General features: G+C 38.1%; 1 protein-coding gene across 2 annotated transcripts in view; it reads right to left on the reverse strand.

Annotated features, from left to right (window-relative positions):
* Positions 1-22116, reverse strand: part of LOC18787954 — a 78859-nt gene extending 56743 nt beyond the window's left edge. Inside the window, exons 1-6 of one of the 2 annotated variants that reach the window (XM_020558204.1) lie at positions 21690-22116; positions 20088-20570; positions 19859-20002; positions 18330-18422; positions 3305-3352; positions 2766-3187 (exon numbers count right to left, since the gene is read on the reverse strand). In XM_020558204.1, the coding sequence (XP_020413793.1) occupies positions 2766-3187; positions 3305-3352; positions 18330-18422; positions 19859-20002; positions 20088-20570; positions 21690-21987 (1488 nt within the window). In that variant the 5' untranslated portion in view covers positions 21988-22116. The remainder of the gene's footprint in view (positions 1-2765; positions 3188-3304; positions 3353-18329; positions 18423-19858; positions 20003-20087; positions 20571-21689) is intronic. The other variant, XM_020558205.1, reaches the window with a different exon arrangement.

Raw genomic sequence — 24456 nt, forward strand, 5'->3', positions numbered from 1 at the left:
GAAGCATCCTGTATAATACCCATGACTTGATCATTAGGATCCACAATAGGTTCAACATTGTCCACTCTTGGGGCATTTGAAGACGAAGCATGGTCAACTTGTTCGCCGTGAAGGTTCCAAATGCTATATGTTTCAATCATTCCATTCCTTACTAAATGAAATCCAACATTTTCAATTGTCTCCCACAACGTATTGTTACACCTCCTACAAGGACAACGGATTCTAGTTGCACCCGGACTGTGTCTACGTGCAAACTCAATAAAATCCTCGATTCCATCCAAGTATTCGTCTGCGCATCTATTCGGGTTCTGTATCCACCTTCTGCTCATAATTCCTGAAACCACAATCACGACACAACAATCACAACAACTTCATACGAAGTTATAATGTCACCTTATGCCTCCGGTAAGGGCCCTATCCCATTCGGGAATGCATAGTCCTGTCACGTAACCTACGGCTACATGAGATTAGATTTCAACGTGGATTAATTTCGGCAGCATCTCGACACAGTTCTTGAAGTGGGCATAGGTATAAATACCTACGTACCACCCGAAGAACGTACCGAGATGACACCGAAATCTCCACAATCGAAACCTAATCCTGTAGCCGAAGATTATGTGACAACACTATGCATTACCAAACTGTCCAAATAATGGGACAATTCAAGAATTAATTGGACCGCAGTCATGCATTACGCATCCATGCACGAAATCCAACTAATCTCGAACGGGAAACTAAATGTTACTAAACATACAAATAAAAGTACGAAGTTAATTTCAATTAACTTCGTACATCACAACACATTGTGCTACATTACACACAATTTAACAACATAATATAAATATAACTTCAGAAAAAACTAGTACACATAACAAACTAACTTTAACATTTTTAATATATAAAACGAATAAAATACCTTCTCAATCGTTCTCCACCAATCGCTAATTACAAATATCCCTAACGAGAAGAAAATTAATAGCGTCAGTACGAATTTACATTAATATTTAAAAAGAAACGACAACAAATACTTACCTGATGAACGTACTGAATTTCCAGCATAGACAGCGGGAGAGAAGTTGAGAGAGAGGCAGAAAGGAAATTTTTTTCCATTCTGCCTCTGCAATGGCAGTTTTCTGATAAGATGAAGAAAACTTTGCGCGACGAATAATATAGTTCGTCGCGCAAACTACCGTCGCCCAAAACCTTTTTCCCGTCACACAAATCGAGTTTTTTCGTCGCGTGAAAACTTGTCGACAAAACAACTTTTGCGCGACGGAACATATTTCCTCGCACAAGATTTTGTCGCGCAAATTCTTTTCCCCGTCGCCCAAAAACAAAATTCCGTCGCGTAACAAACATGTTTCGTCGCGCAAGATTGTACCGACTTCTCTTTTACGCGACGAATCAGGGTTCGTCGCTCAAATTCTTTTCCTCGTCGCCCAAAAACAAAATTCCGTCGCGTAACAAACATGTTTCGTCGCGCAAGATTGTACCGACTTCTCTTTTACGCGACGAATCACGGTTCGTCGCGCAAACTAAAATATCGCCCTCAATTATTTTGCCGCCCAAATTAAAAAAATCCTTCGTTTTCTTACGCGACGATAACCTTGTTCGTCGCGCTAAGTTGTCTTTTGCGATTAAACTGTCGTCGCAAGAGTTTTCGCTGCCAAATCACCTCGCTTTTACGCGATGAAGTGTTTCATCGTCGCGCTATGTTTTCTTACGCGACGAGTGGTCTCGTTGCGCAAGTATTTGGCGCCAAGAGATTACCCGGGTTTTTTTTTTCCTCTTTGCGCGACGAATCTGTTTTTATGTCGCGCTAATATGTTTTGCGCTTCGAAAAATTTGGTCGCGGAAGTTCTAAATATTTTGTCGTCGCGCAATTGAGTTTTGCGCGACGAAATCGTATTCGTCGCGCAAACTTCTGTCGCGCAAATAGTAAAACGTAGTAGTGAACTGTGTTGATCACCTTTTTAGAGCATCCACAATGGGCTCCCTAAATGACCTCCTTAGACAAATTTTAAGGAGGAATTGGAAAAATACAACTCCAACCATGCTCCCTCTATTCACCTCCTAAAATAGGGAGCTCCTAAATCTGAGGACAAAGAAAGGACTCCTAGTGGCTCCCTGTAATTTAATGCTGCTTTATTTTATGAATATTTTAAACCTTTAATTAATGCTAACTATTTTTAATGTTATTTTTTTCATAGAAATAAACCAATTAAAAAATAGTTATAGCATTTATGACTTTCTAAACTAGAGAGTATAATTGGAGATAAAATTTTATAGAGAGATTTTAAAATAACTTTTATGTAAAACATAAAGAGCATGATTGCATATGCTCTTACACTTTTTCTAACGAAAACTGGATCTCAATACATGAAATGACTCATTTCAACCCAAACAATTTATTTTCATCTATGTTCCAATTTGTATAAGTTGAAAAGTATAAATTAAGATAGATTTTCTTTAATTTTTTAAAGACAGTATCCGTCTATTTGCAGATGCAATGTAATTAATGCAAATACACAGTATCGGTCTATTTGTTTTACAACAAATAATGTATGAAAAGTCATATTCAGGATGGAAAAGAAAAACAAAATGTTCACAGTATATATACATATGACATGTAATGTTAGATGCCTTAGTGATTTATTATTTTAGCTAGTTTGTAGCAGAATGACCTTTGACCTGTAATTGAAAGCAGACCATGCTGATCAATAAATTACTATAGAGTGCGCCTGAGATATAGAATATGTTCTGACCTTAAACCATTGCACTTCTCTCTGCATTTGCAAGGCTGCACCTGAGATATTATTGAGCTTTGCCAATGGGGATAGCATCCCGGCCACATGTAGCGCGCAATTGTCAGACATATCTGCCAAATTTCCAGTCAATGTTCTTTTTCTTTTATTGAGTCTATAAATAAGGCTATAAATTTTTTCTTGGCGACATTCAATTGCAAACTGAAAGGGGACCCTTCCCGTTTGATTAGGGATCCACATGAGATCTGGTCTTGCTTGCAATACACTGTCAGTAAACTCGAACATCCCTCGCTCAATAGCTTTGAAAATTGCTGGAAGTACATAATCATGGCAATGTGGATGTTTTATCACTTCACACATGTGATGTAGGAGTTCACGTGATTGAATGTGGGCCTGTTTCATTTCTCGTATGCGGTTGATTCCTAGGTTGGCATTGAAAAAAACATGTCATACCACTAATTCATGAAAAAAATTATTGCTAAAACAATTAATGGAGAACAAAGGAAATATAGAAAAGGAAAAAAAAAATTGTAGCATACCCAAAAGTTCAAGGAGATTTGATTTCAAACTTTGCAAGAAACCTACCACTGCAATGGAAATCCAAAATCTAAATATAAGACGGTGAAAGCTGTATGTATCTCTGTTAATTAGATGATGACAAAATGTGTAAAAGGGAAGAAGTATTAGCTCACTTGATTCCATAAAACGGGTGCAAGGAATATTTAGATACATACATGGTATAATGAATCAACTCCTAATTTTACACCATAGCAACGTGCAAATAGTAATTTTTGGATGAACTAGTGATTCAAAATGAAAAGGGCATATAAACGCCCAATTAATTGCAATAAAAAAAATTTACACCATGAAAAATATTCATCGCTCTTCTTTCATTTGCTCAAATTTCTCAGCCAAATTTCTCGTGGAAGGCTAAAGAGCAAAACAGAAAGGCCAAAAGTCACTTTTGGTCCCTATAATTTGACACTTCAACCACTTTTGATCATGTAGTTTCAACTCTGTCAATTTTGCCATTGTAATTTCGTATTTGTAGCAATTCAAGAACATGTTAGTATTTGTCAATTTCTTTCACGATGCAAGGGGCAATTTCGTCAACCCAAAACCCTTAAGCATAAAAGCTTGTCTGAAATTCTCCCCTTTTAATATTAGGGCTTGAAATTCAACTACTAATTCCAATGTTTGAAGAACCCTGAACCCTAAACCCAAATGACCAATTTCAAGCCCTAATATGAAATTAGGGGAGTTTCAAACGAGCTTTTATGCTCAAGGATTTTGGGTTGACGAAATTGCCCCTTGCACAGTTAAAGAAATTGACAGGAATACTAACTTGTCATTGAATTGCTACAAATATGAAACTACAGGGTCAAATTGACGGAATTGAAACTATAGGAGCAAAAATGGTTGAAGTGCCAGACTACAGGGACCAAAAATGACTTTTAGCCAAACAGAAACCTCTCTTATTAGAAACCAAAGGCTAAAGAGCAAAACAGAGGGTATTATATATGTTTGAAGAAAATAAACCAAAGCCATGTTATCTTGTCCAGCATCATTGAACTTTCCAACTCTGACATTAAGGCTTTCCGGGACACAGGAGGTCTAAGAGTATACCACATCTGTACAAAACTCCCAACCCATTTATACCTACACTGGAATCACCCTTATTAACCTCTATAGCATTTTCCCCAATACTGCTCTTATTAATGACATCTCTTAGGGCCTCCCTACCCTTAACCATACCAATTTTTAGGCATGACGTTTACTTCGATTAAACATAAAGGAATCCATTTACATTGAAGAGAGCATGGGCATCACAAGAACCATAATAGCATGAAACAGAGTAATTTGATAATTTGAAAATTATGTTAGTTCTTCAAGCTCTAATGAAGATATTAACATAAACATAATGAAGATATAATTTTACAGATTTTTTTGATCAATGAATGAGCCACAAGGGGCTTTTTTGGTGGCATAGTTTCCTACTTCTCCTTCATTTCTTTCTTGCTTACTCTCTCATATGTTTAGAGACTCTAGCAATTTCCCTTTTTATAGCAGCTAGCCCATCATTTTCCATTGGTTCTTTTGCTTTGCATATGTTGGAATTGTTGAAAGCTTCCTCATCTTGTCATCTAACTAGCCTTTATCCCTTCATCGTTAGCTGCACTCCCATCATATCATACTCATTCTGTATTACCATTTGATGGGACATTTGCACCAAACTCCTTATAAGCTCTTACTAGGTTTCTTGTAACACCCCGACCCCAAATTTAACCCTTATTTAATTATTTAATTATTTAAGGGTATTTCAGTCATATTTTTAACCGGAGAGAGTTTGGGGCAGTGACTAGTATTTTTGGATAGGTCGTACTGAGACGAGTTCATAGACACGTAGTGGGCTCGAATCGGAGTTGTAACCAGAGAGATATGGTCAAAAGAAGCCCAGTGGCACAATCGTAAATATTTCGAAATGGGATTTTTTATAAAATCTGATTTTTTTTTCTCTCTCTCTCTCTCTCTCTCCTCGTAACTCCGGCCACCGGCCACGGCTGTGGACGGGGCCGGTACCAAAATGACCGGGGCGTCGTCCTCTTCCAGCCCCTGCCGTCTCCCGCCTCCAGCCGCCGCGGTTTTGCCGGAAAATGGAGAATAAGCGGCCGGCGTCGTCCGATCTTCGCCGTCGTCGATCTCCCTCCTCCGGCCACCAAATCCGACGAGCAAGGTATGGTTTCTCATGTAATTTTCATGCTCTAGCTGATGGTTGGGTAGGATTAGATCGATTCTTAGCGTAGCCAATTCGATTTTCGAATTGAAATTCGGCCGGTTTTGGGATCGCGATTCCGACCACTTCCGGTCAGTTTTTGGGGTAGGTCCAAGAACAAAAGTGGCTCCAAATAGGGTGTTATACCTAGGGTAGGAGTTTGGAGCCGTGGTTTTGAGATTTTCCGGCGAAGCGTTATCGCTTTGGGCACCACGCGCTGTCGGCGCGTGCGGCGGAGCATGGGCACTGTAGAAAAAGTGGCACTATGTCTCGATGAGATCCTTAGGTTGTCACGAGTACGTAGGATTTCGCGGATCTCAATTCGGACATCGTTTGACTATCGAACGGACGATCGCATATTGTGCGTTATCCGGGTTCGATAGGTTGGGACCGTTGGATGGTCCCAAATTTAATATATGTTAATCTTGGTAATTCTAGGATCGTGTAGGAATTCTCGGATTGTGAATCGGAGTCCCGGATGTTCCGAATAATAATTTTAAAGTTTATATTTTATATTAACCGTCAGATCATGCGATCGTGAGCAATCTGACCGTCCGATCTGAACCAAACTTGCAGGGCAAGTGTCCTATACTTGGTAGAACCCATAGGGACTTTCGGATCGAAAATTGGCGGTCGTGAGCTCCGCAGGTCCGTTTGACCCGTGGTTGACCATGAGTCTCCCGGAGTAATCCCACATGCTAGACTACTGTGGAGGGTTACACAATATTAGAATTATTATATATATTTATAATTATAATATGTTTGTACAAGGGTACAAAAGAGTCTAGAATGTCAGTTTGGAGTGCTATACGTACTACCTTAGGTACCTCCCCGGATTTTGGATTCACTAAAGTACCACCAAGTGAAAGTTAGGTCCCACGTGGCGTAGGTTATCCGGCGTGCGGACAGGCCCCATATGTGGCGTTGGTTGTACCGGCGTATGGGGAGATTTGTAATATAAAGTTCAGGTCTCACGTGGCGTAGGTTATCCGGCGTTGAGACAGGCCCCATACGTGGCGTTGGTTGTACCGGCGTATGGGGAGATATTGTGAGATTGTATTGAGGTCGCACGTGGCGTAGGTTATCCGGCGTGTCGACAGACCCCGTACGTGGCGTTGGTTGTACCGACGTATGGGGAGATTTGTGATATGATGTTGAGGTCCCTCGTGGCGTAGATTATCCGGCGTTGGGACAGGCCCCGTACGTGGCGTTGGTTGTACCAGCGTATGAGGAGATATTATGATAGTATGGCATGGTCGCACATGGCGTAGGTTATCCGGCGTGTTGACAGGCCCCATACGTGGCGTTGGTTGTACCGGCATATGGGGAGCTTATACGAAATCAAGAGAAATGCAATAAGGTATCGCCGAAGTGTGGCATTGGGTTTTATTGGAAGAACTACGTGTGGCTTGATCCCTCAGTGAGGGTACGTAGGCAGCCTAAGGTTATTAGGTGCAGCCGCAGACTAAATGTTAGTCATAATTGGTATTTGAATTGTTTGGTAGTTGGTTAGGAATTATTGGAAGGTCGAAGGCCATTTGTGTGAATTGCATGAAATTATATTGTGCATGCTGCCAGTTGGGAATATTAAATGCGTTTTTATGCAGGTTGTAATTTTGGAAAATGTCCAATTTATAGGGGAAACTCTGCCGAATTTTCGGCAGGAAGTCTCGGTCTTTAGTATTTGGGCCTGGCATCGGGAGGATGTCGGGAATTCCAAAGGGTTCGCCTCGAGTTCTGAAAAAAATTCGGGCGGGTCCTTTCATTTCTAAGCTTTCTAATGTAGGACATTTCCACCTTCACATTCTCACATGCTCTGGTATGTGTGAGGAATTTTCTAGCTTAACACGTAGACAACACATATTGGGTGACGTGGAGGGTGTGTGGTCGTTGGGCTTCACATATAGGCAAATTCGCTCTGATACAATAAGGGAAGTCGAGACTCCACCTCAAAACCAATTGGTAATGGGGGGAGTAGCCCAACTCTTTACAAGTCCTTACTAGGTTTCTCAACTTTCCAATATGATACATTTTTACTTTCACATTCTCACAGGCTAAGGGGTAATGTTACAAAACAAGATACATAATGGCTGACTAGCAGCCCATATACCTCCTGATCTAGGTTCAGTGCCCAAATTTGGATATGTCATAGTTGACACCCATTGGAACAACTTTCATTAAAGAAAAATCCTCGTCCAAGTAGTGGAAGTTGATGATCTAAGGTCTGGAAGTGGACGTACATACATGAGCAAAAACAGAAACTAAGCTCAACATTATTTTTAAGCCCATATTCATCAAGTTCAAGATTAAATTTATAAAGCAAAAATAAATAAATAAAAATCTATGATATATCAAAAAGTAAACTAAGAATATTGAGTGAATAACATGAAACAACATGTATAAATATGAACCTATACAGAGTTGCGCTCCGTATCATTGTGTACGGTACGCCCACTGATATGAACGACCATTTTCTGAAAATAAAAGAGACCACATCGGTGGGTGAAATATGGAGCTGAATTGAGTTTTCTGTTTTTCAAATTTAATTAACTAAATTAAAATATCCTTGAAATTTGAGCAAATGAAAGAAGAGTGGAGAATATTTTTGGCGGTGTGAATTTTTTATTGCAATTAATTGGGTGTTTATAGGGAAAATACGATTACGATTAGGTTGAACAAAAAAAGGAGTTGCAATTTTGGATAATTGGAAAACTAGCTGTTGAAATTTTACCTTGATTTGAAGGGGAAAAAAAAAACAAAAATTGAATTATTCAAAATCTAGTCGTCTAAATATTTTTGGTTTGTCAAAATTTAGATGACTGTTGACTTCAAGTGGAGATGCCTTTTTCAAATGGGTTAGAGTCCAATTAGGCACTTTTCTTTGTGATTTTTGCCAAAAGTTAAAACGTGGAGGTTTTGTTTTAAACGTGGGTTTTCCTTCTTATGAAGAAAAACTCATATAAAACTAGACCTTGTCTTCTTTCTTCGTAGAGCTTTTACAATCATATTTTTAATCCATAAACTTTGGAAAGCTGAGTTTTTATTTGAGATAAATTATCGAGTGTTCCATGTTTACTTGTTGATTTATCAAACACTTTTATCATTCATATTGCATTCATTTGGATGTTCGGTGACTCATATGATTGAGGGCACCAAGACCGTTGTGGTGGTTTTTCTCCGGTGAGCTTGAATCAATCGTGACCAGTATTGAATTCCACATCATAAGAGTTGGAAGAACTCTGACGAGTTTGAAGCAATTGTGACCAGTATTGCGTTCAACAAAAGGAGTGTCGAAAGATCATCCCGTGACAGAAGTTGAGTTATGAAGAAGTCTGTAAACATTATCTAGAATTTGTCTAGGATCAGTGTGTGGGTATTTTTTGTAATCATTGTTCTATAGTGGATATGTTTTAGACTGAGGAGTCCGTGGATTTTCCCCAGAGATGGGGTTTTACCATATAAATTAATTCTTTGCGTGTTCCTTTATTTTATGCTCTGCACGTTTTAGGATTGATAAGCTTTATCAATCCTGCTATAGAAGTTTATTTTCATTTATTGATTATAATTTTAAATTGGCCTATTCACCCCATTCTAGGCATTATTAGTCATCCTACAGGTAATTTCAGACCATTTTCTGAAAGTAAAATAGACTACATCTGTATATAGGCTTCTAACAAACTCTGTATGTGAGCTTTTGAAGACCAAGATGGTTAAGGGAGCCTCAGTCCACCAACATGGATTGAAGATGATAGGACTCATTGAGCAGGTGGAAAGTCTTAACAGTCCACTAGACCGTAACTTGACCACCAACATCTTTCTTGTGTCCCTTTCTGATTCCTTCTCCTAGTTTATTATGAACTACGACATAGGGAAGATGGAGCACACTCTCTCAGAGTTCCTAAACATGTGTTTGACTACTGAAAAGACCTTCAAGAGAGAATGAGGGAATGAGACCATTGATGTTTTTTAGAAGGGTTCAACTTCTTCTGCTAAGCCTGGTAATAAGAGTAAAGGCAAATTCAATGCCAACAAGAAGAAGAAATGGAACCCTCAACTCAAACCCAAGGGAGATGTCAAGAAGAAACAGAAAGAAGGAAAAGAGGTGAAAAGACAGTGTTTCCATTGTGGGAAAGACGGACACTGGAAAAGAATTGCCGGGCTAACTTAGCTAGCCTGAAGGACAACCAAGCTGAAGGTACAGCTTAATTAGTCACTAAAGTTCTAAGAAAATGTTTATACCTTGCTTGAGTCTAGAAAACAATGATCTATTGTAGGTCATGTTGTTGCACAAACAGAGAACAAGTATGAAGCTCATAGAGATAAAGATTGTTGGGATTCAGAATCGTCAAGCACGCTTTTATTTGTTTATGGAGATCTTTTAAAACTTATGAACTTATTTAGTTTATTTGGTTTTTGGCATGTATAAAGAACTTACTTGCTATCTTCATGTTTTAAAAGATAATTTTATGGTTTGTATGACATAACCACTAGTTTGCTTTATATATGACTATTCGTATTATGGTAATATGAAGTTTGATCTCTATATGCTTTGTGAGATGAATGTATGAAACTGTTCTTACATTAATTGTTTAGAATATTGAGATATGATAAACCTAATACAAGAATGATTTCTAAAAGGTTTAGATTTCACAATCAAGATAATATTCATAAGATAAGCAATATGTGGTTCTTTAAAGGTTCCAATTCTTACCTATGAGTTGCATCTAGAAATTGAGAAATCCAAACAATCTAAGTTATGAACTAGAATGGAGATCATATGAGTTGTATAAGATAATGAATGGAATGGTATCCATTGTCTTTCTATAGCGTTCACCATTGATCGCTCACGGTTGGACTTTACTAAGTCTAAAATCCAAGAGATTTAGGATTTCAAGAAAGCAAAGAAAAAGAGAAATCATTTAGAGGGCATCGACACTCTTTTAATTGTTATGAAGGGTTAATGCTTAAACAAGATACATCTTAAGAGATAAAGAGTTATCTTTACAAGATATCTCAATAGATGATCTTTATCACAAAGGATAATAAAGTATAAATCTTTTATGATAAGTCATCAAAACCCCTCCTTAAGTCGTAACCCCTAGGATAACAAAATATTTGATAAGTCCAATGGAACGGTAATGAGATTGAAATTGTTATAAAGTTTAGAACTTTATTGTTTGAAAGTTAAACTTGTGGGACATCCTAGATCACCTAAAGGATGTGGTATCCATCGAAGTGTTAATGGATGCTTGTTGTGAAACGAGTGGAATGATTGATTGTAAGCCATGAGTGGATTATCGGACAAAGTGACAATTCAACTCTTTTTCGTTGATTCACCACATTAAAACATCCAATATAAACGGTATCTTGAATAAAGCATTTTAGAAATGGTTATATTCCAAAAAGAAAAGTGGGAGCCCATTGAAAGTTTAAGAGAAAACACCATCACCAAGTGAAGTCTTCTTCAAAAGAAACCTAAGGAATGAAAAGTTCATGTACTTATTATTTAAGTATACGATCATATATGATATGACCAAGATACTAAAGCAAGTTGCACTTAATGCCAAAGTATATTAAGGGCAACAAGATGACATCCCAAGATCAGAACCTGGACAACTGATAAGTATGTCTTTTATGTTAGAGAAACATAAATAAGATGAAAGGCGAAATATGCGAAGAGAATAGTATTAGAGCATCAGAGTGGAAGTGTACACCTGAGTGACTCTGGTCGGATCCTAATTCCTATGTTATCAAACTCTAGAAAGCTGTTCTTTATAATCTTGGACGTTGTAACATAGTTCATGACCAAAAGCAGTACATATCTATGCAAGAGAAGTTGATACGTCAACATCTTTTGGATGAATAGAAAAATCTCCTGTATAGGAGTAGTTCTTACCATGAAAGATCAAGGCTCTTATAGTAAGAGAAATTCTCATGGGGCAATAGCTCAAGCTGAGGAACTCAAGTATCATCAGGCATCCAAAATTCGAAGAAAATATTACATAAATGAGTTGATTACTTATGACGTCGATGGTCTCTAAGTTGCAAAAGAAGGTTGATATAGCAAAGATCACAAAAGCCTAGAACACGTCAGCTATGGCTTGATAGGCGTCTCAAGGTCAAACACATTGTGTGGTTGATTGGCTTTACGCGCAAGTGGTGAATTATTAGATATATGCCCTCCAGGCCAATATAAAATGGATAATTCTAAGGAAATAATCTATAATAATCAAAGGGGGGAGAATGTTGCTTTAGATACATAACGTACACAAAGTAACAAGTCCATGGATGAAGATATAAATGGAAAGTGGAATAAGGAAGTTAGATGCACGAGACCTTTCCATACATATAAATTTCGTATCCTAAAATATTCTTGGTCATAGGATCACCAATTGAACAATGGTGACTCGCAAAGACTGGTACACATTATGTCTGCTCAATTGGGAGGATGACTAGTCTCAAGTCATTCATGTAGAGACACTAAGACAGATGTGTAGGTGCTTTATAGAAGATGAAGTCCATTGAACGCGATCAACTCTAGAATTCTTGTATGGAAGTCTTACAAGTGTCAAATTCTAAGTTGTGATAATTCAAATTAATCCTTAGACCTGAGATGTAATAATCCAAACCTTAATTAATTTTTAATTATTAAATTATTAGAGAAAAAGACAATTTTGCACCTAGAATAAATTATTAAGGAAAATATTGACTTTTTGACCGGGAAGGAATTTGAAAATTTCAATTGCACCGTTGCGTAGAGCACGATGAAACGACTTCGTAGACATGTAGTGGGCTCAAATCCGAGTCATATTGAAGAAAATACTATTAAAATACATTAAGGGGCAAAATGGTAATTTTGGACATCTGATTTTTTTTTTTTTAATGTTTAAAAAAAAAACACACACACACACTCTCTCTCTCTCTCTCTCTCTCTCTCTCCCCGCGTCGTCTTTCTCCCTTGCAAATTTCTCTCCCAACCGTCACCACCCTCCACCATATACCACCGTGACCGACCGCAGTAGGCCACTGGACCGGTCCAAAACAGACCGCCACCACCCCAGCAACCCAGCCTGCCTCACCCCGACGCTAGCCACTACAGGAAACAGCTGGAATCTGCCGGGAAAGTTGTCGATTTTTGACAGATTTTCACCGGCATCGATCTCTCTTCTCCGACCACCAAACTAGATGTGTGAGGTATGCTTTCTTATCTATTTTCCATGCTCTAGCTGATGGGTATGAATTGATCAATTTGTAGCGTACGCAACTCGATTTTTGAATTGAATTTTGGCAGGTTTTGAAAGCTCGATTCTAGCCACTTCCGCTTGTTTTTCGAGGTAGGTTCAAGAACAAAAGTGTCTCCAAATGAGGTTTTACACATAGGGTAGGAATCTTGGCCGGCATGTGGGCAAGGTGTTGGGGCCACATTGTGTCCTAGAATGATCCTCTAGTCCTCACTAGTGCGTAGGTACTTTCGAATTCCAATTTGGTTAACGTTTGAACCCCGGATGGATCTCGCCTATTGTACGATTTCCGGGTTCGATACGTTCGAACTGTTGGATTGTAGTCAATTTTATATATGATTATCCAGACAATTCTAGAATCATGTAAGATTCGACGAATTGTGAATCGGAATCCTGGATACTCCGAAAATGCCAACCCTAGGGTTAGGTTTAAATTAACCGCTCGACTGTGCGATCGTGAGCAATCCGACTGTCCGATCGAGACCGAACTCTCAGGACATGTGTCCTAAGCATATTGGAACCTTTAGGAACTCTCGGATCGGAATTTGGAGGTCAAGGACTGCACGGTGTCCCGGGTTGACTTTTTGGGACCTTATCGCTTTTTAAGTCCCGGATCTTTTCTAGACCATTCTAAACATGAAAAAAGTTTATGTGGGCATAGGAATGACCTTAAAATTAATGCACGCACTTCTAGAAACTGGGGGTCAGGATTTTTTCTTAAAAATTATATTGAGAATTTTTATTAATAAAATATTATGATGGTTTAATCAGGCACTCGGGCACAGGCAGACTCGCAAGAGGGACCTTCGAAAGGTCCGACTAGCTTGGACCGGCAGTGAGTGGACTTTTGTTTTCATAAATGAATTTATTCAATTCAATTTCATTATTTGATCTTGAATAAGTATTAAATAGCTCGAGTTTTTCTAGCATATTTTGCTGAGGTCAAATGTTTTATTTATATGCTGTCGAGTTGAGAACACTTAAAGAATATGGAAAATAAGAATTTCAAAGAACTATCAGATGGGATGGCAGCAGAGTTTTAAGATAAAAAGAATTTGTTTTATTTATTCCAGACTTTCCAGAAATATATATTTTCGTAAAACCACCCTAGGTACCCAAATATAATAAATGTTGCCTTCGGTATTTCTGCTGCCTTCAGTCAGCATGCTTGACTTTGCCCCACGAGTCTTAGGGATATCCGGACCGTGTGGAGCGAGGATTGCGGATCAGGTTGACTAAACGTCCCCGGAATCCTGCGAGGATTATGGCTCGGGTTGACTTTGTGTTACCAGGACCTGCGAGGACGTGTCACCAACGGTGACACGCGGTTATTTGTGGGATTAAATGGAAATAAAGGAATTAACGGAATTAAAATGGGTACGCCTAGGTGGTAGACTAGATTTCATTTTCAATGTCAATGGCTCCACCTTGAACCAAGTGCTTCTCAGTTGAACTAGGCTCTGATACCAATTGTTGTACCAACAGGCTCAATAGGAGTCCATTACCTATCTGAATCATGTACCGATATTGTACCCACCTTAACCACTTGGAAGAGCGATGGCCTAATGGACCTCTATGTGTGGGGTTTTAACTTTAAAGGCCTTGTGATGCGGACATCATAAATTAGTTTCCTAGATTCTCTAGTTTTCTAGATTTCGCTAGGATTTTAGTTTCCAGATTTTAGTATGATGTGATTTAAATTTCCTAATTAATTAGAATTAGTTCCTTGGTGGATTAGGATTTCTATTTTAGTAAGGGATTTTATCCTATTCTCTCTTGGTTTTAGTTTGCTATAAATACCCCTCATGTAGTTCTTTAAAATTCAGTTGTTGAGATAAAAAGAAAAGTTTATTTTCCAGAGATTGGAGACTACTTGATGTGAAGCCAAACCCCTGGAGTGATTCCAGAGATTGGAGACAACTTGGCATCAAAACCTGGTTTCATTTTCCTTGGGTTCAAAATTTTCTAGTATTTCTTGTTGTTACACTGTGTGTCAAGTGATGGCTTCGACTAAGCCTGGAAAGACAGAGGAGCCAGAAAAGGACTTTGAATGTCTTGTTCAGATGATGGAAAACTTATCAAAGCATGTGGCAGATTCGAACACTAGATCCAGACTCATGGAACATCGCCTTATAGACTTAGAAGTAACTAACCAACATGATGAAGCAAGTGTAATTGGAGAAGAGAGGAATCATGATTGACAACATTAGGATACAAGGAATGCTCGAGGCACAGAGAGACACAATTTTTATGGTGGCTATGAGCAAGACCCTGATGAAAGGGTGATGAGATCAGTGAAAGTTGACGCTCCTAATTTTGATGGTGAGCTAAATCCTAAAGCACTCCTCGACTAGTTACCTACCATGGATCTCTATTTTGAGTGGCATGACATGTCTGAAGTTCGAAGGTTGAGATTTGCTAAGATAAAATTTGTGGGTCAAGCTGGATTGTTTTGGACCAATGTTGAAACACAGCTAGAGAGAGTTGGTGAAGAACCAATCATCCATTGGGGTGAGATGAAAGAAAGGTTGAAGAAGAAATATCTACCATTATCCTATCAACAGAGTTTGTTGGACAAGTGGCAAACTCTTCGTTAAGACAACATACCAGTTGCTGAATATATTTCCAAATTTTGAGGAATTCATGTTGCGATGTGACATAAGGGAAGATTGAAGGATGACTCTTTCTCGGTTTAGATCAGGACTTCGTCCAGAGCTTCAAAGGGAATTAATTCCTCATACTGTGAATACTTTAGAGAGGATTTTTCAGATGATACAAGAATTAGAGAAGTATTAAGTATTTAAAGTCGTCCAATGTAGTCAAGCAAACTTATTCTCAAAGATCTGATTTTCATGTTGGCACGTATGTGACTCCAAGTTCTATGAATCCACCATCTACGAATAATTTAGTAAAAACTGACAAAGGAAAAGGAGTGCTAGTTGATACACGTGGTGGTGGAACGCAAAGATTGTTACAGATGTCAAGGTTTTGGACACTTTGCTGTCCAATGCCCAATGAAGGAGAAACAAGAAACCTATGAAACAAGCTGATAATCAAGTCGAATTCAAGGAAGATATTTATGAACCCCAACAATGATGAAGATTGTGGAATTGACTTTGAAGTCCCTCATCCAACATTAGCAATAGTAAGGTGTATACTTTGTCTCAACCTACTGAGGATTGGCGTAGGACTTCCATTTTCTACACTTACATCAAGGCTGGAAATAAATATTGGAAGGTGATCATTGATAATAGGAGTTGTATCAATGTGGTGTCAATGCTAATTGTTTCGCACCTTGGTTTGTCATCTAAGAAGCATCCTGTGCCATACAGAGTAGCATGGATTGACAATACATCTTCTATCCCTGTTACTCAACGGTGTCACGTTCCTATATAGTTTTCATCTTACAAAGATCATGTTTGGTGTGATGTGGTGGAGATGGATGTGAGTCATATTCTCTTGGGAAGACCATGGATCTACGATCACAATGTTACCATCTTGGGACAAGAAAATATATATTCGTTCATCCATAAAGGAAAGAAGATCACGATGAAGCCACTTCCACCCAAGCTTGTGAATCAATCTATACCAAACAAAGAGGAACAAGGCAAAGTAGGTAAAGCCAAAGCTCTACATATCATTATGCTTAAAGAATGTAAGGAAGATGCAGAAGTTCCTAGTCAAGTGGACGTCAAAACCAAATTTTCGTAGTACTCGGATTACAAAGGAGGACCTGCTGCACATTGATCCCGACGTTTTGGAATGTTTTTACAGCTTTATCTCCCTGGAGTCGAGATCCTTTCAGCCAGGGAGAATTGATGCGAACATCATTAGTTAGTTTCCTGATTTATTAGTTTCCTAGATTCTCTAGTTTTTCAGATTTCACTAGGATTTAGTTTCCAGATTTTAGTAGGATTTGATTTAAATTTCCTAGTTTATTGGAATTAGTTCCTTGGTGGAATAGGATTTTTGTTTTAGTAAGGGATTTGTATCCTATTGTCTCTAGGTTTTAGTTTGCTATAAATACCCCCCATGTAGTTCTTTAAACTTCAGTTGTTGAGATATAAAGAAAAGTATATTTCCCATAGATTTGAGACTACTTGGTGTAAAGCCAACCCCTCGAGTGATTCCAAACTTATCCTTGTTCGTTCTACTTTTTGTTTTCCGTTGTTTTCGCTTCCGCTAAACTACCTAAATACTCAATTCACCCATATCCTACATCACCTTGGTGCAATTAGGAGTGGACCACCTATATTTGAACTGTAGCTTGTTTTTGCTCATATTCTACAACTTCATGTCAACTTTGGAAACCAGTTTTGGCAGCTAAGAAGGGGACCCATATTTCCCACTTATTTTTGCTGATTATGTAATTCTCTTTGGAGGAGCTTCTCCAAAACAGGCCAAGATTATGATGAGCAAGGGTAGTATTGATTATTTCTATAAGATGTCCGAGCAGTTAGTGGATTTTGAGAAGTTTGTGGAGTATTTCTCTCCTAATATTAAGAAAGTTAAAGCTATTGAGATTTCTCAATTATGTAACCCTTAACCAGTGACTTGGGAAGGTACTTGGGTGTTCCACTAATTCATGGAAGGAAGACTAGCAACAGTTATACTATCCCTTTCTATGGCTGGCAGAGTGACTTTGGTTCAGTCTGTTACTTCTACTATCCCGATCTATGTACTATGCAAACGGTTAAACTGCCTATGATAGTTTGTAGGGAGTTGGATAGGTTGAATAAGAACTTTATTTGGGGATTAACTGATAGGAGAAGGAAAGTGCATCTTGTCAGTTGTTGTACTATTTGTCCTAAGAACAGAGGTAGTCTAGGAGCATGTTAATCAAGATCTCCTTGCAATAACTTGATGGACACTGGTGAAGAAAGATAATGGTTTATCGTGAAGGAAGTTGAGGTTCCACCCCGAAACCAATTGGCAATGGGGGGAGTAACCCAACTCCTTATAAGCCATTGCTATGCTTCTCAACTTTCCAATGTGGGACTCTTTACCTTCACATTCTCACACGCCCCCGCACGTGTGGCGAATTTTCAAGCCTAACACGTGGACAACACATTTTGGATGACGTGGAGCACGTGTGGCCGTTGGGCTTTCACACGTGGGCAACCCGCTCTGATACCATGAAGGAAGTTGAGGTTCCACCCCGAAACCAATTGGCAATGGGGGGAGTAACCCAACTCCTTATAAGCCATTGCTATGTTTCTCAACTTTCCAATGTGGGACTCTTTACCTTCACATTCTCACATATCGGTCCATTGAGGTTGCTCTAACATTGAAGAGAATCTGGTAGAGAGCTGGATACCACATACCTAAATATCACAATTCTTGTCTCGACACATATTAGTACAAGGTTTCCTTCCATTGCCTTTACAAACTACGCAATGACAGATTCTTATTTGCTCATGAACATTAGTTATTCTTCGGTACTCTTAATGCAAAACCAAAACAAACGTAGTATTACAAAGTGCAAAGAGTTCGATAACATAAGAAGAAATTATTTAAATTTTACCAGATAAAACCATAATCGCAACATACCTGACCAAGTGATCTTCATTTGATTACATTCTTCATTTCCTTCATTTTGAACACTTACACGAATATCATTGCTGGCACGTTCTATTTGTATACCTTTCAAAAAATGACAGTAATTAACATCAATCAATATATTTCGAATTACTATTTCTATTACAATTATGGATATCTCGTCATAATTGATTTGCATATATATGTTTTGTGCTGTCAACTTTTTCCATGTTCCTATGTTAATATTCTGTCACATGTCCTCTTAGCTAACAGAGTGAAAATACCTTCTTCCTTTGTCTTCCCAAACCTCGCAGCCAACAGACCCACCGCTCTCTTAACAAGAAGAGGTTGTGGTTTTAGGGATTTCAAGAGAATAAGGAAGAGAGAATGTAAGAAGGAAGATAGCTTTGTAATCTTGTATTTCTGATTTTGGTGAATGGAATAGTGAAAAGCTCTGCTTTAGTACAGTACTTATCTCCTCATATCACGCTAACAAACTTATAACAAATACAGCTAACTCTCACTAACAAACTTAAAAGAGAGCAAGTGAGCTGTACATAATGAACTAACAGTTTCTTAACTAAACTCATAGTTAACATTTTCCCTACCCAGCTGAACTCCTCAGTCTAAGATGAAGACAATGTTGTAAGAAAATGGGACTATGTAAACCCTTCGTAAATACATCTGCTATCTGCTCTTCAGTAGGTATATACTGCACAATAAGATCTTTTCTTTCTACCTTCTCTCGCACAAAATGGAAGTCAATATCCAAATGCTTAATATGAGAATGGTATACTGAGTTTGAGCTTAAAGCCAGAGCTGATAAGTTGTCACAGTACATAATAGGAGCATCTGGCCGAAACATCTTTAAATCCAAGAGAACTTGTCGAATCCATGACAAGTCAGAAGCTGTGTTTGCTAGGGCCCTGTATTATGTCTCTGTTGAACTCCTAGATACAGAGCCTTGCTTCTTGGATTGCCAGGAGATAGGATTATTACCCAAGAATACTACATATCCAGTTGTAGACCTTCTAGTATTCATATCCCCTGCCCAGTCTGCATCACTGTATGCATTAAGCTGCCAAGGACGTTTTGTAAAACTGATTCCATACTCTAATGTACCTTGTACATATCTGAGAATATGCTTCACCAAAACATAGTGAACCTCAGTAGGATTGTTCATATATTGACACACATGATTCACAGTTTCTTAACTAAATTCATAGTTAACATGCTCAACCCCTTCCAATTCTTTGAGATGAGAAATTAAAACAATAATTAAAAAAACCAAATCAGCATTTCCACATCTCTCATCTGTATGTTCCATTTCGTTCTTTGTCTGATGTTTTGAACCCCTCCCTCGGATAAAGTCACTGAAGTTGTCATTTCTTAGCCATTAAGATCAATAACTATATTATTTTGAAGTTTCAAGGCTCAAATTCAAAAGCGCAGTCAATTTTGAAGTCTTAGGTTGATTACAGTCAATGTTATTGAAAACATATAATTGTAATTGTAAGAGGAAAAAGAATGTGGATACTAACAATTGTAGATCCATCGTTGCCAAAATTTGAGGCGTGTTCCACTCGGGAATGCAGAAGGCATAAAACCTTGCATCGGGAATGCCCCATTGTGGCCCTCGGTAAAGACCAATTGTGGGCAACGCTGAATTAATTCCAGAGCAATACCTGTAGTGGAGAAAAACAAGTTTTTATAATTAAGGAAAAAACGAGTAATCAATTTCATTGTTATAAGATTAATTAAAACTATTACCAAATTTCATGCCAACAATATAGTAGAGAAGAAGTCCAGCCCCGTATGGTCCTTTCTCTGGCATTAGATCTTGGAGGGGAGTGACGGAGTAAAGATAATAAACGACATCCCATTGTTCATTGATAGAAGCCAAGATAATTGGAGTCTGATTGCTGGTGGTGGGAATACTAAGTATTTTCTTGCTCTTTCTAACCATGCATTCAACCATTTTTAAATTTCCTCTATTTGCAGCAACAGAAAGAGCTGTCCAACCCCCATTATCTGTTATTTCCAAGTCTTCCTCTGACATCAACCGCACCAACTCTTCCACAATATGCTCGTGCTCTAGTTCTGTTGCCATGTGAAGAGCTATACTGTTTGTAGATGGAATTCTTGCTCTTACTGCGTTGGGATGTAGGGTAAGAAACTCCGTTGCTTTATTCGAATCCCCACTCCATACAGCATCGAACAACGGCTTATACTGATTGTAGTCATTGTAATATCCTGCGCAGAGTTTGGTTAATTAATTTATTAATGATTTCAGATAACATAATCCATTTATTTTTTCAGTCATATCAAGAATATGATCCAAGAAAAAGAATCATTATTTATTAGTTTTATTTTTCGCTATCATTCCCAACATTTTGAAACAAGAAAAAAACAAGTTTATCATATGCGAAATGGCCTACAAAGTATCTCCTCAATAATGTGATTGGAGGGATATATACCAAAATTGAAGGGGATGGCTGAAGTTAAAACCTCCACTCTTTTTTTTTTAAGTAGAACCTCCACTCTTTGCAGCACGTTTGTTACATTAATATATGATTACGATTTGAAGTATACTTCGTTTTCCCTCCCTCATGAATTATATAGATTGTGTCAATCTACCCCAAAACTTTAATTTCAACCAAATTTTCCCATAAAATATACAAAATTGGTGGATCTATCCAACTGTCATTCCTACCAATTACTTCAACCATGTCGTCAATTAAAATCACGTTTTAAGAGACTCGTGATCATTTGACATCATATTCTTCACAAAAGGTGGCACTAATTGTCATTTTGCAAAGTTAGGTGCTTAGCAATTGACTAACTTTGAAGAGTTTCAGAAGGTGGCACTAATTGTCATTTTGCAAAGTTAGGTGCTTAGCAATTGACTAACTTTGAAGAGTTTCAAGGCAACTTTTTTTTGTAAAGAATATGGCGTGAGATGAGCATTTGTTTTGCCAACATCTTGAATGAAATTGCTCGGAATATGAGCATGGGTATAAATTGGGTAGTTTTGTGACTCATGGGGAAATTAGCTATTTTAAAATAAATAAATAAAGCCAAAGGGGTAAATTGACACCATTAAATTTAATTTCCACATTGTTACACATGTAATTTGCATAAGGATATATATTTCTGTTCGGATACAGTAAGTCTAGGGAGACCGAAATGTAAAAGAACGAAACGTAAATTGATCAGTCCTTACATCGACTATAAGAAACAGAAACAGAAATAATATGTATATATATATATATATATATCTGGTTTAAGTAGATTATTTACTTCTCACAGAAAGAGAACCAAGTATACCCGGGGGTTGTTTGATGAGGTTCAAAATTTGAACTGGAGACTTACTTGGTTTTGGTTTGAACATTTCTGCCAAAGTATCCCAACCGTGTTTGGCTGAAGTGGTGTTCCTAATGAGGGAAAAAGCTTCCCGCCCGCACGAAGTTTGGATTGCATGTAATGCCGTGGCATTCTTCTTCCTCCAAGCCTTGAACTTATCATCAGCTTCTTCTTCTTCTTCTTCTTCTTCTTCCACTACATCCCAAAGGTCTTGAGCCAACAAGTAAGTTCTAACCAATACACTCCAATCCGCATAGTTACTGCTATTAAGAACTTCCACAACAACTGCACCTGCTGGGACGGCCATTCTTAGATGGATCTGACCAAGGGCTTACTTAGGAGAGGCTTTGCAATTTCTGTTTTATTTACTATACCCAATTGAAAGAAGAACCACTTGTTAAAGCAATGGGGGTCCGCGAAGGGTGGTGAGGGGATTATGTGATTTACCATTTGCTCTGCGCCATATATATACACACGCTCATTACAGAGTCTTTTTTTTAATTTTTTTATCAGAAGAGTCTTTTAATTGGGATAGGCCCCCACTGGCTACTGCCACCAGCTAACTCCGGTGTATGGAAGTCTCAAACATTATATGGAAGAGTCTTTCACCTAACATATTAATACACCTCATTAAACCTGAAACCTAACATATTAATGGATATGTCGTCAAACAAGTACGAATGGCTCAGCGGATCAACTTCTGCACGAAGCTCTGTAAAAAGAAAAAGGAAAAGAGGAAAAAGGGTATATAAGGCATTCTCCAACCATGACGGGCTAAACCCAAATTTCCCCCCTCTAAAAAGTAGCTATTTGGGTTTTGCCCAGACTCAAATCGTTTTTTCTCCCAACCCTCCGGACTCAAATTTTAAGTCCACAACTTTATTAAATTGCTTAAGAATGGTTTAAGTCTAATTTTTTTTTTTTTAGGGATAACTTTTCTTCATTCAATCTTTTTAAATAAGTTCATAATTAAATTTTTTGAACAATTTGAAATTCCACAAATATAATTTGACCTTGATTAATTTAAAATATTGTTTTGACCATTGGATATAAATTTCAACAGTTGGATCTTTTTTTTACCATTAAAATAGTTTAGATTTAATCTAGATCGTTGATTTATGTTACATTTAGAATATTTAAAATTAAAAAAAACCAAGTTCAATTGTACAAGCAGATAAACAGCAGCTTGACAAGTGGCTGGACAAGCAGCCAAACAACAACAGTCCAACAGGTCCGTTGGGGCCCACGTCAGATGTTGTGCACATGGGCTGTTTTAGGTGCAGTGGGCTCCATTGAATAGTGTTGGGTCCAGGCAATACTTGGAAACTCAAATTTTGGGTCCTTCATTTTCTTGCGTTTGGAGAGATTTTGGGCAATATTTTGGGTTTAGGTCCTTGAGTTGGAGATGGCCTAATAAAAAAAATCGAAGTTAAGATTTTCGTACAACATGAAGCAATGTGGGACCAGATTTCCACAAATACTTGAATGGCCTGCAATAGAGAGAATTTCATCTAAACCCCTTAAGGTTTGGCATAGTTATAGTCAAACCCCATTGGTTTAGCAAAATTACAGTCCCAACCCTATCTTTAACCTATGTTAAGCGGTCCGGGGGCAAGACTGTCTTTCCAACAACCCACCTCCAGTGTCAAATGTTCAAAACATTAGAATTGTCATTTCTCAGCCAAATCTCTCTCTTGGCAACTGGGTTTTAACCTTGTTTTTATTTGTGGTTGCACTATAATTATGCTTAACCTGAGGGGGTCTACACGAAATTCTCACGCATGCAACAAATAAAAATCAAAGAAAGGATTGAGTTTTGGAACATCAATGTGGTGTTAGTTTTTATTTTATTTTATTTTAATTTGGTTTGATTTTGTGACGGAAAAGACTATTATACTAGACTGTACTAGTTTTAGTCTAATTTTCCATGTGTTCATGGTAATTTGTTCCTTTGGTTGGCCTTTTTGGCTTTTGTATTCTCTGTTTGTTTCTTCCCTATTTACGGGGTTTTGAATTAACATGAAAAAGGAGGGCTAATGCCCAACACAAACACTAATGTGATTAGTTTAAGACAGGTGTAGTCAATTAGATTTGCAAATGGAATTGTTTTGTGTCTTTTGGTGTCTTGAGTCTTGTAAAATGCCAAAACATTGACACACACATAGAATTACACTCGTCTTGTAAATAACTCACTATGCGAAAATTGAACTTTAGCTTTGGCGAATTTCCGTTGCTAAAGGTACCAAAGAATCGAAATATTGGGAACCAATGCATATGATATAGTGATACGCTTTGGACATTCCCCGTCACTGAAGATGAGTTACGACTTCGCTCTTTCTTAATCGCCGATGCGTAAGTTGTTAACATATGCCAAAAAGAGCATTGACCTCCGATGCCTAAACCTTTAATAGCATCAGTGAATATATCAGCACGGATGCTAAATACTCACTACTACAAAAAGTGAAAGAGACGACCAGAAAACAACGACGGTCTAAGTGAAAACCGTCGTGGTTTTTAAAAAGACGACGGTTCTAAAAACACCGTCGTGTAATACCACCTTAGACAACTAAAAAATGGAGATTCAAATGGCTGTTCAAAAACAACGACGTACCTAATTAAACAACCGACGTCTATTTGAAACAGATTTCTGCAGTGTAAAATCAAAGCCAACAAAGAACGGCAGAAGTTATGAATCGACCGACGTAGAAAGTAAAGACGACGATTTCAATAAAAGCCGCCGTTTTTACTCATAAAATAACACGACGAGGTTTTCGTA

This window comes from Prunus persica, chromosome G2, assembly GCF_000346465.2.
Source record: "Prunus persica cultivar Lovell chromosome G2, Prunus_persica_NCBIv2, whole genome shotgun sequence".
Lineage (NCBI taxonomy): Eukaryota > Viridiplantae > Streptophyta > Magnoliopsida > Rosales > Rosaceae > Prunus > Prunus persica.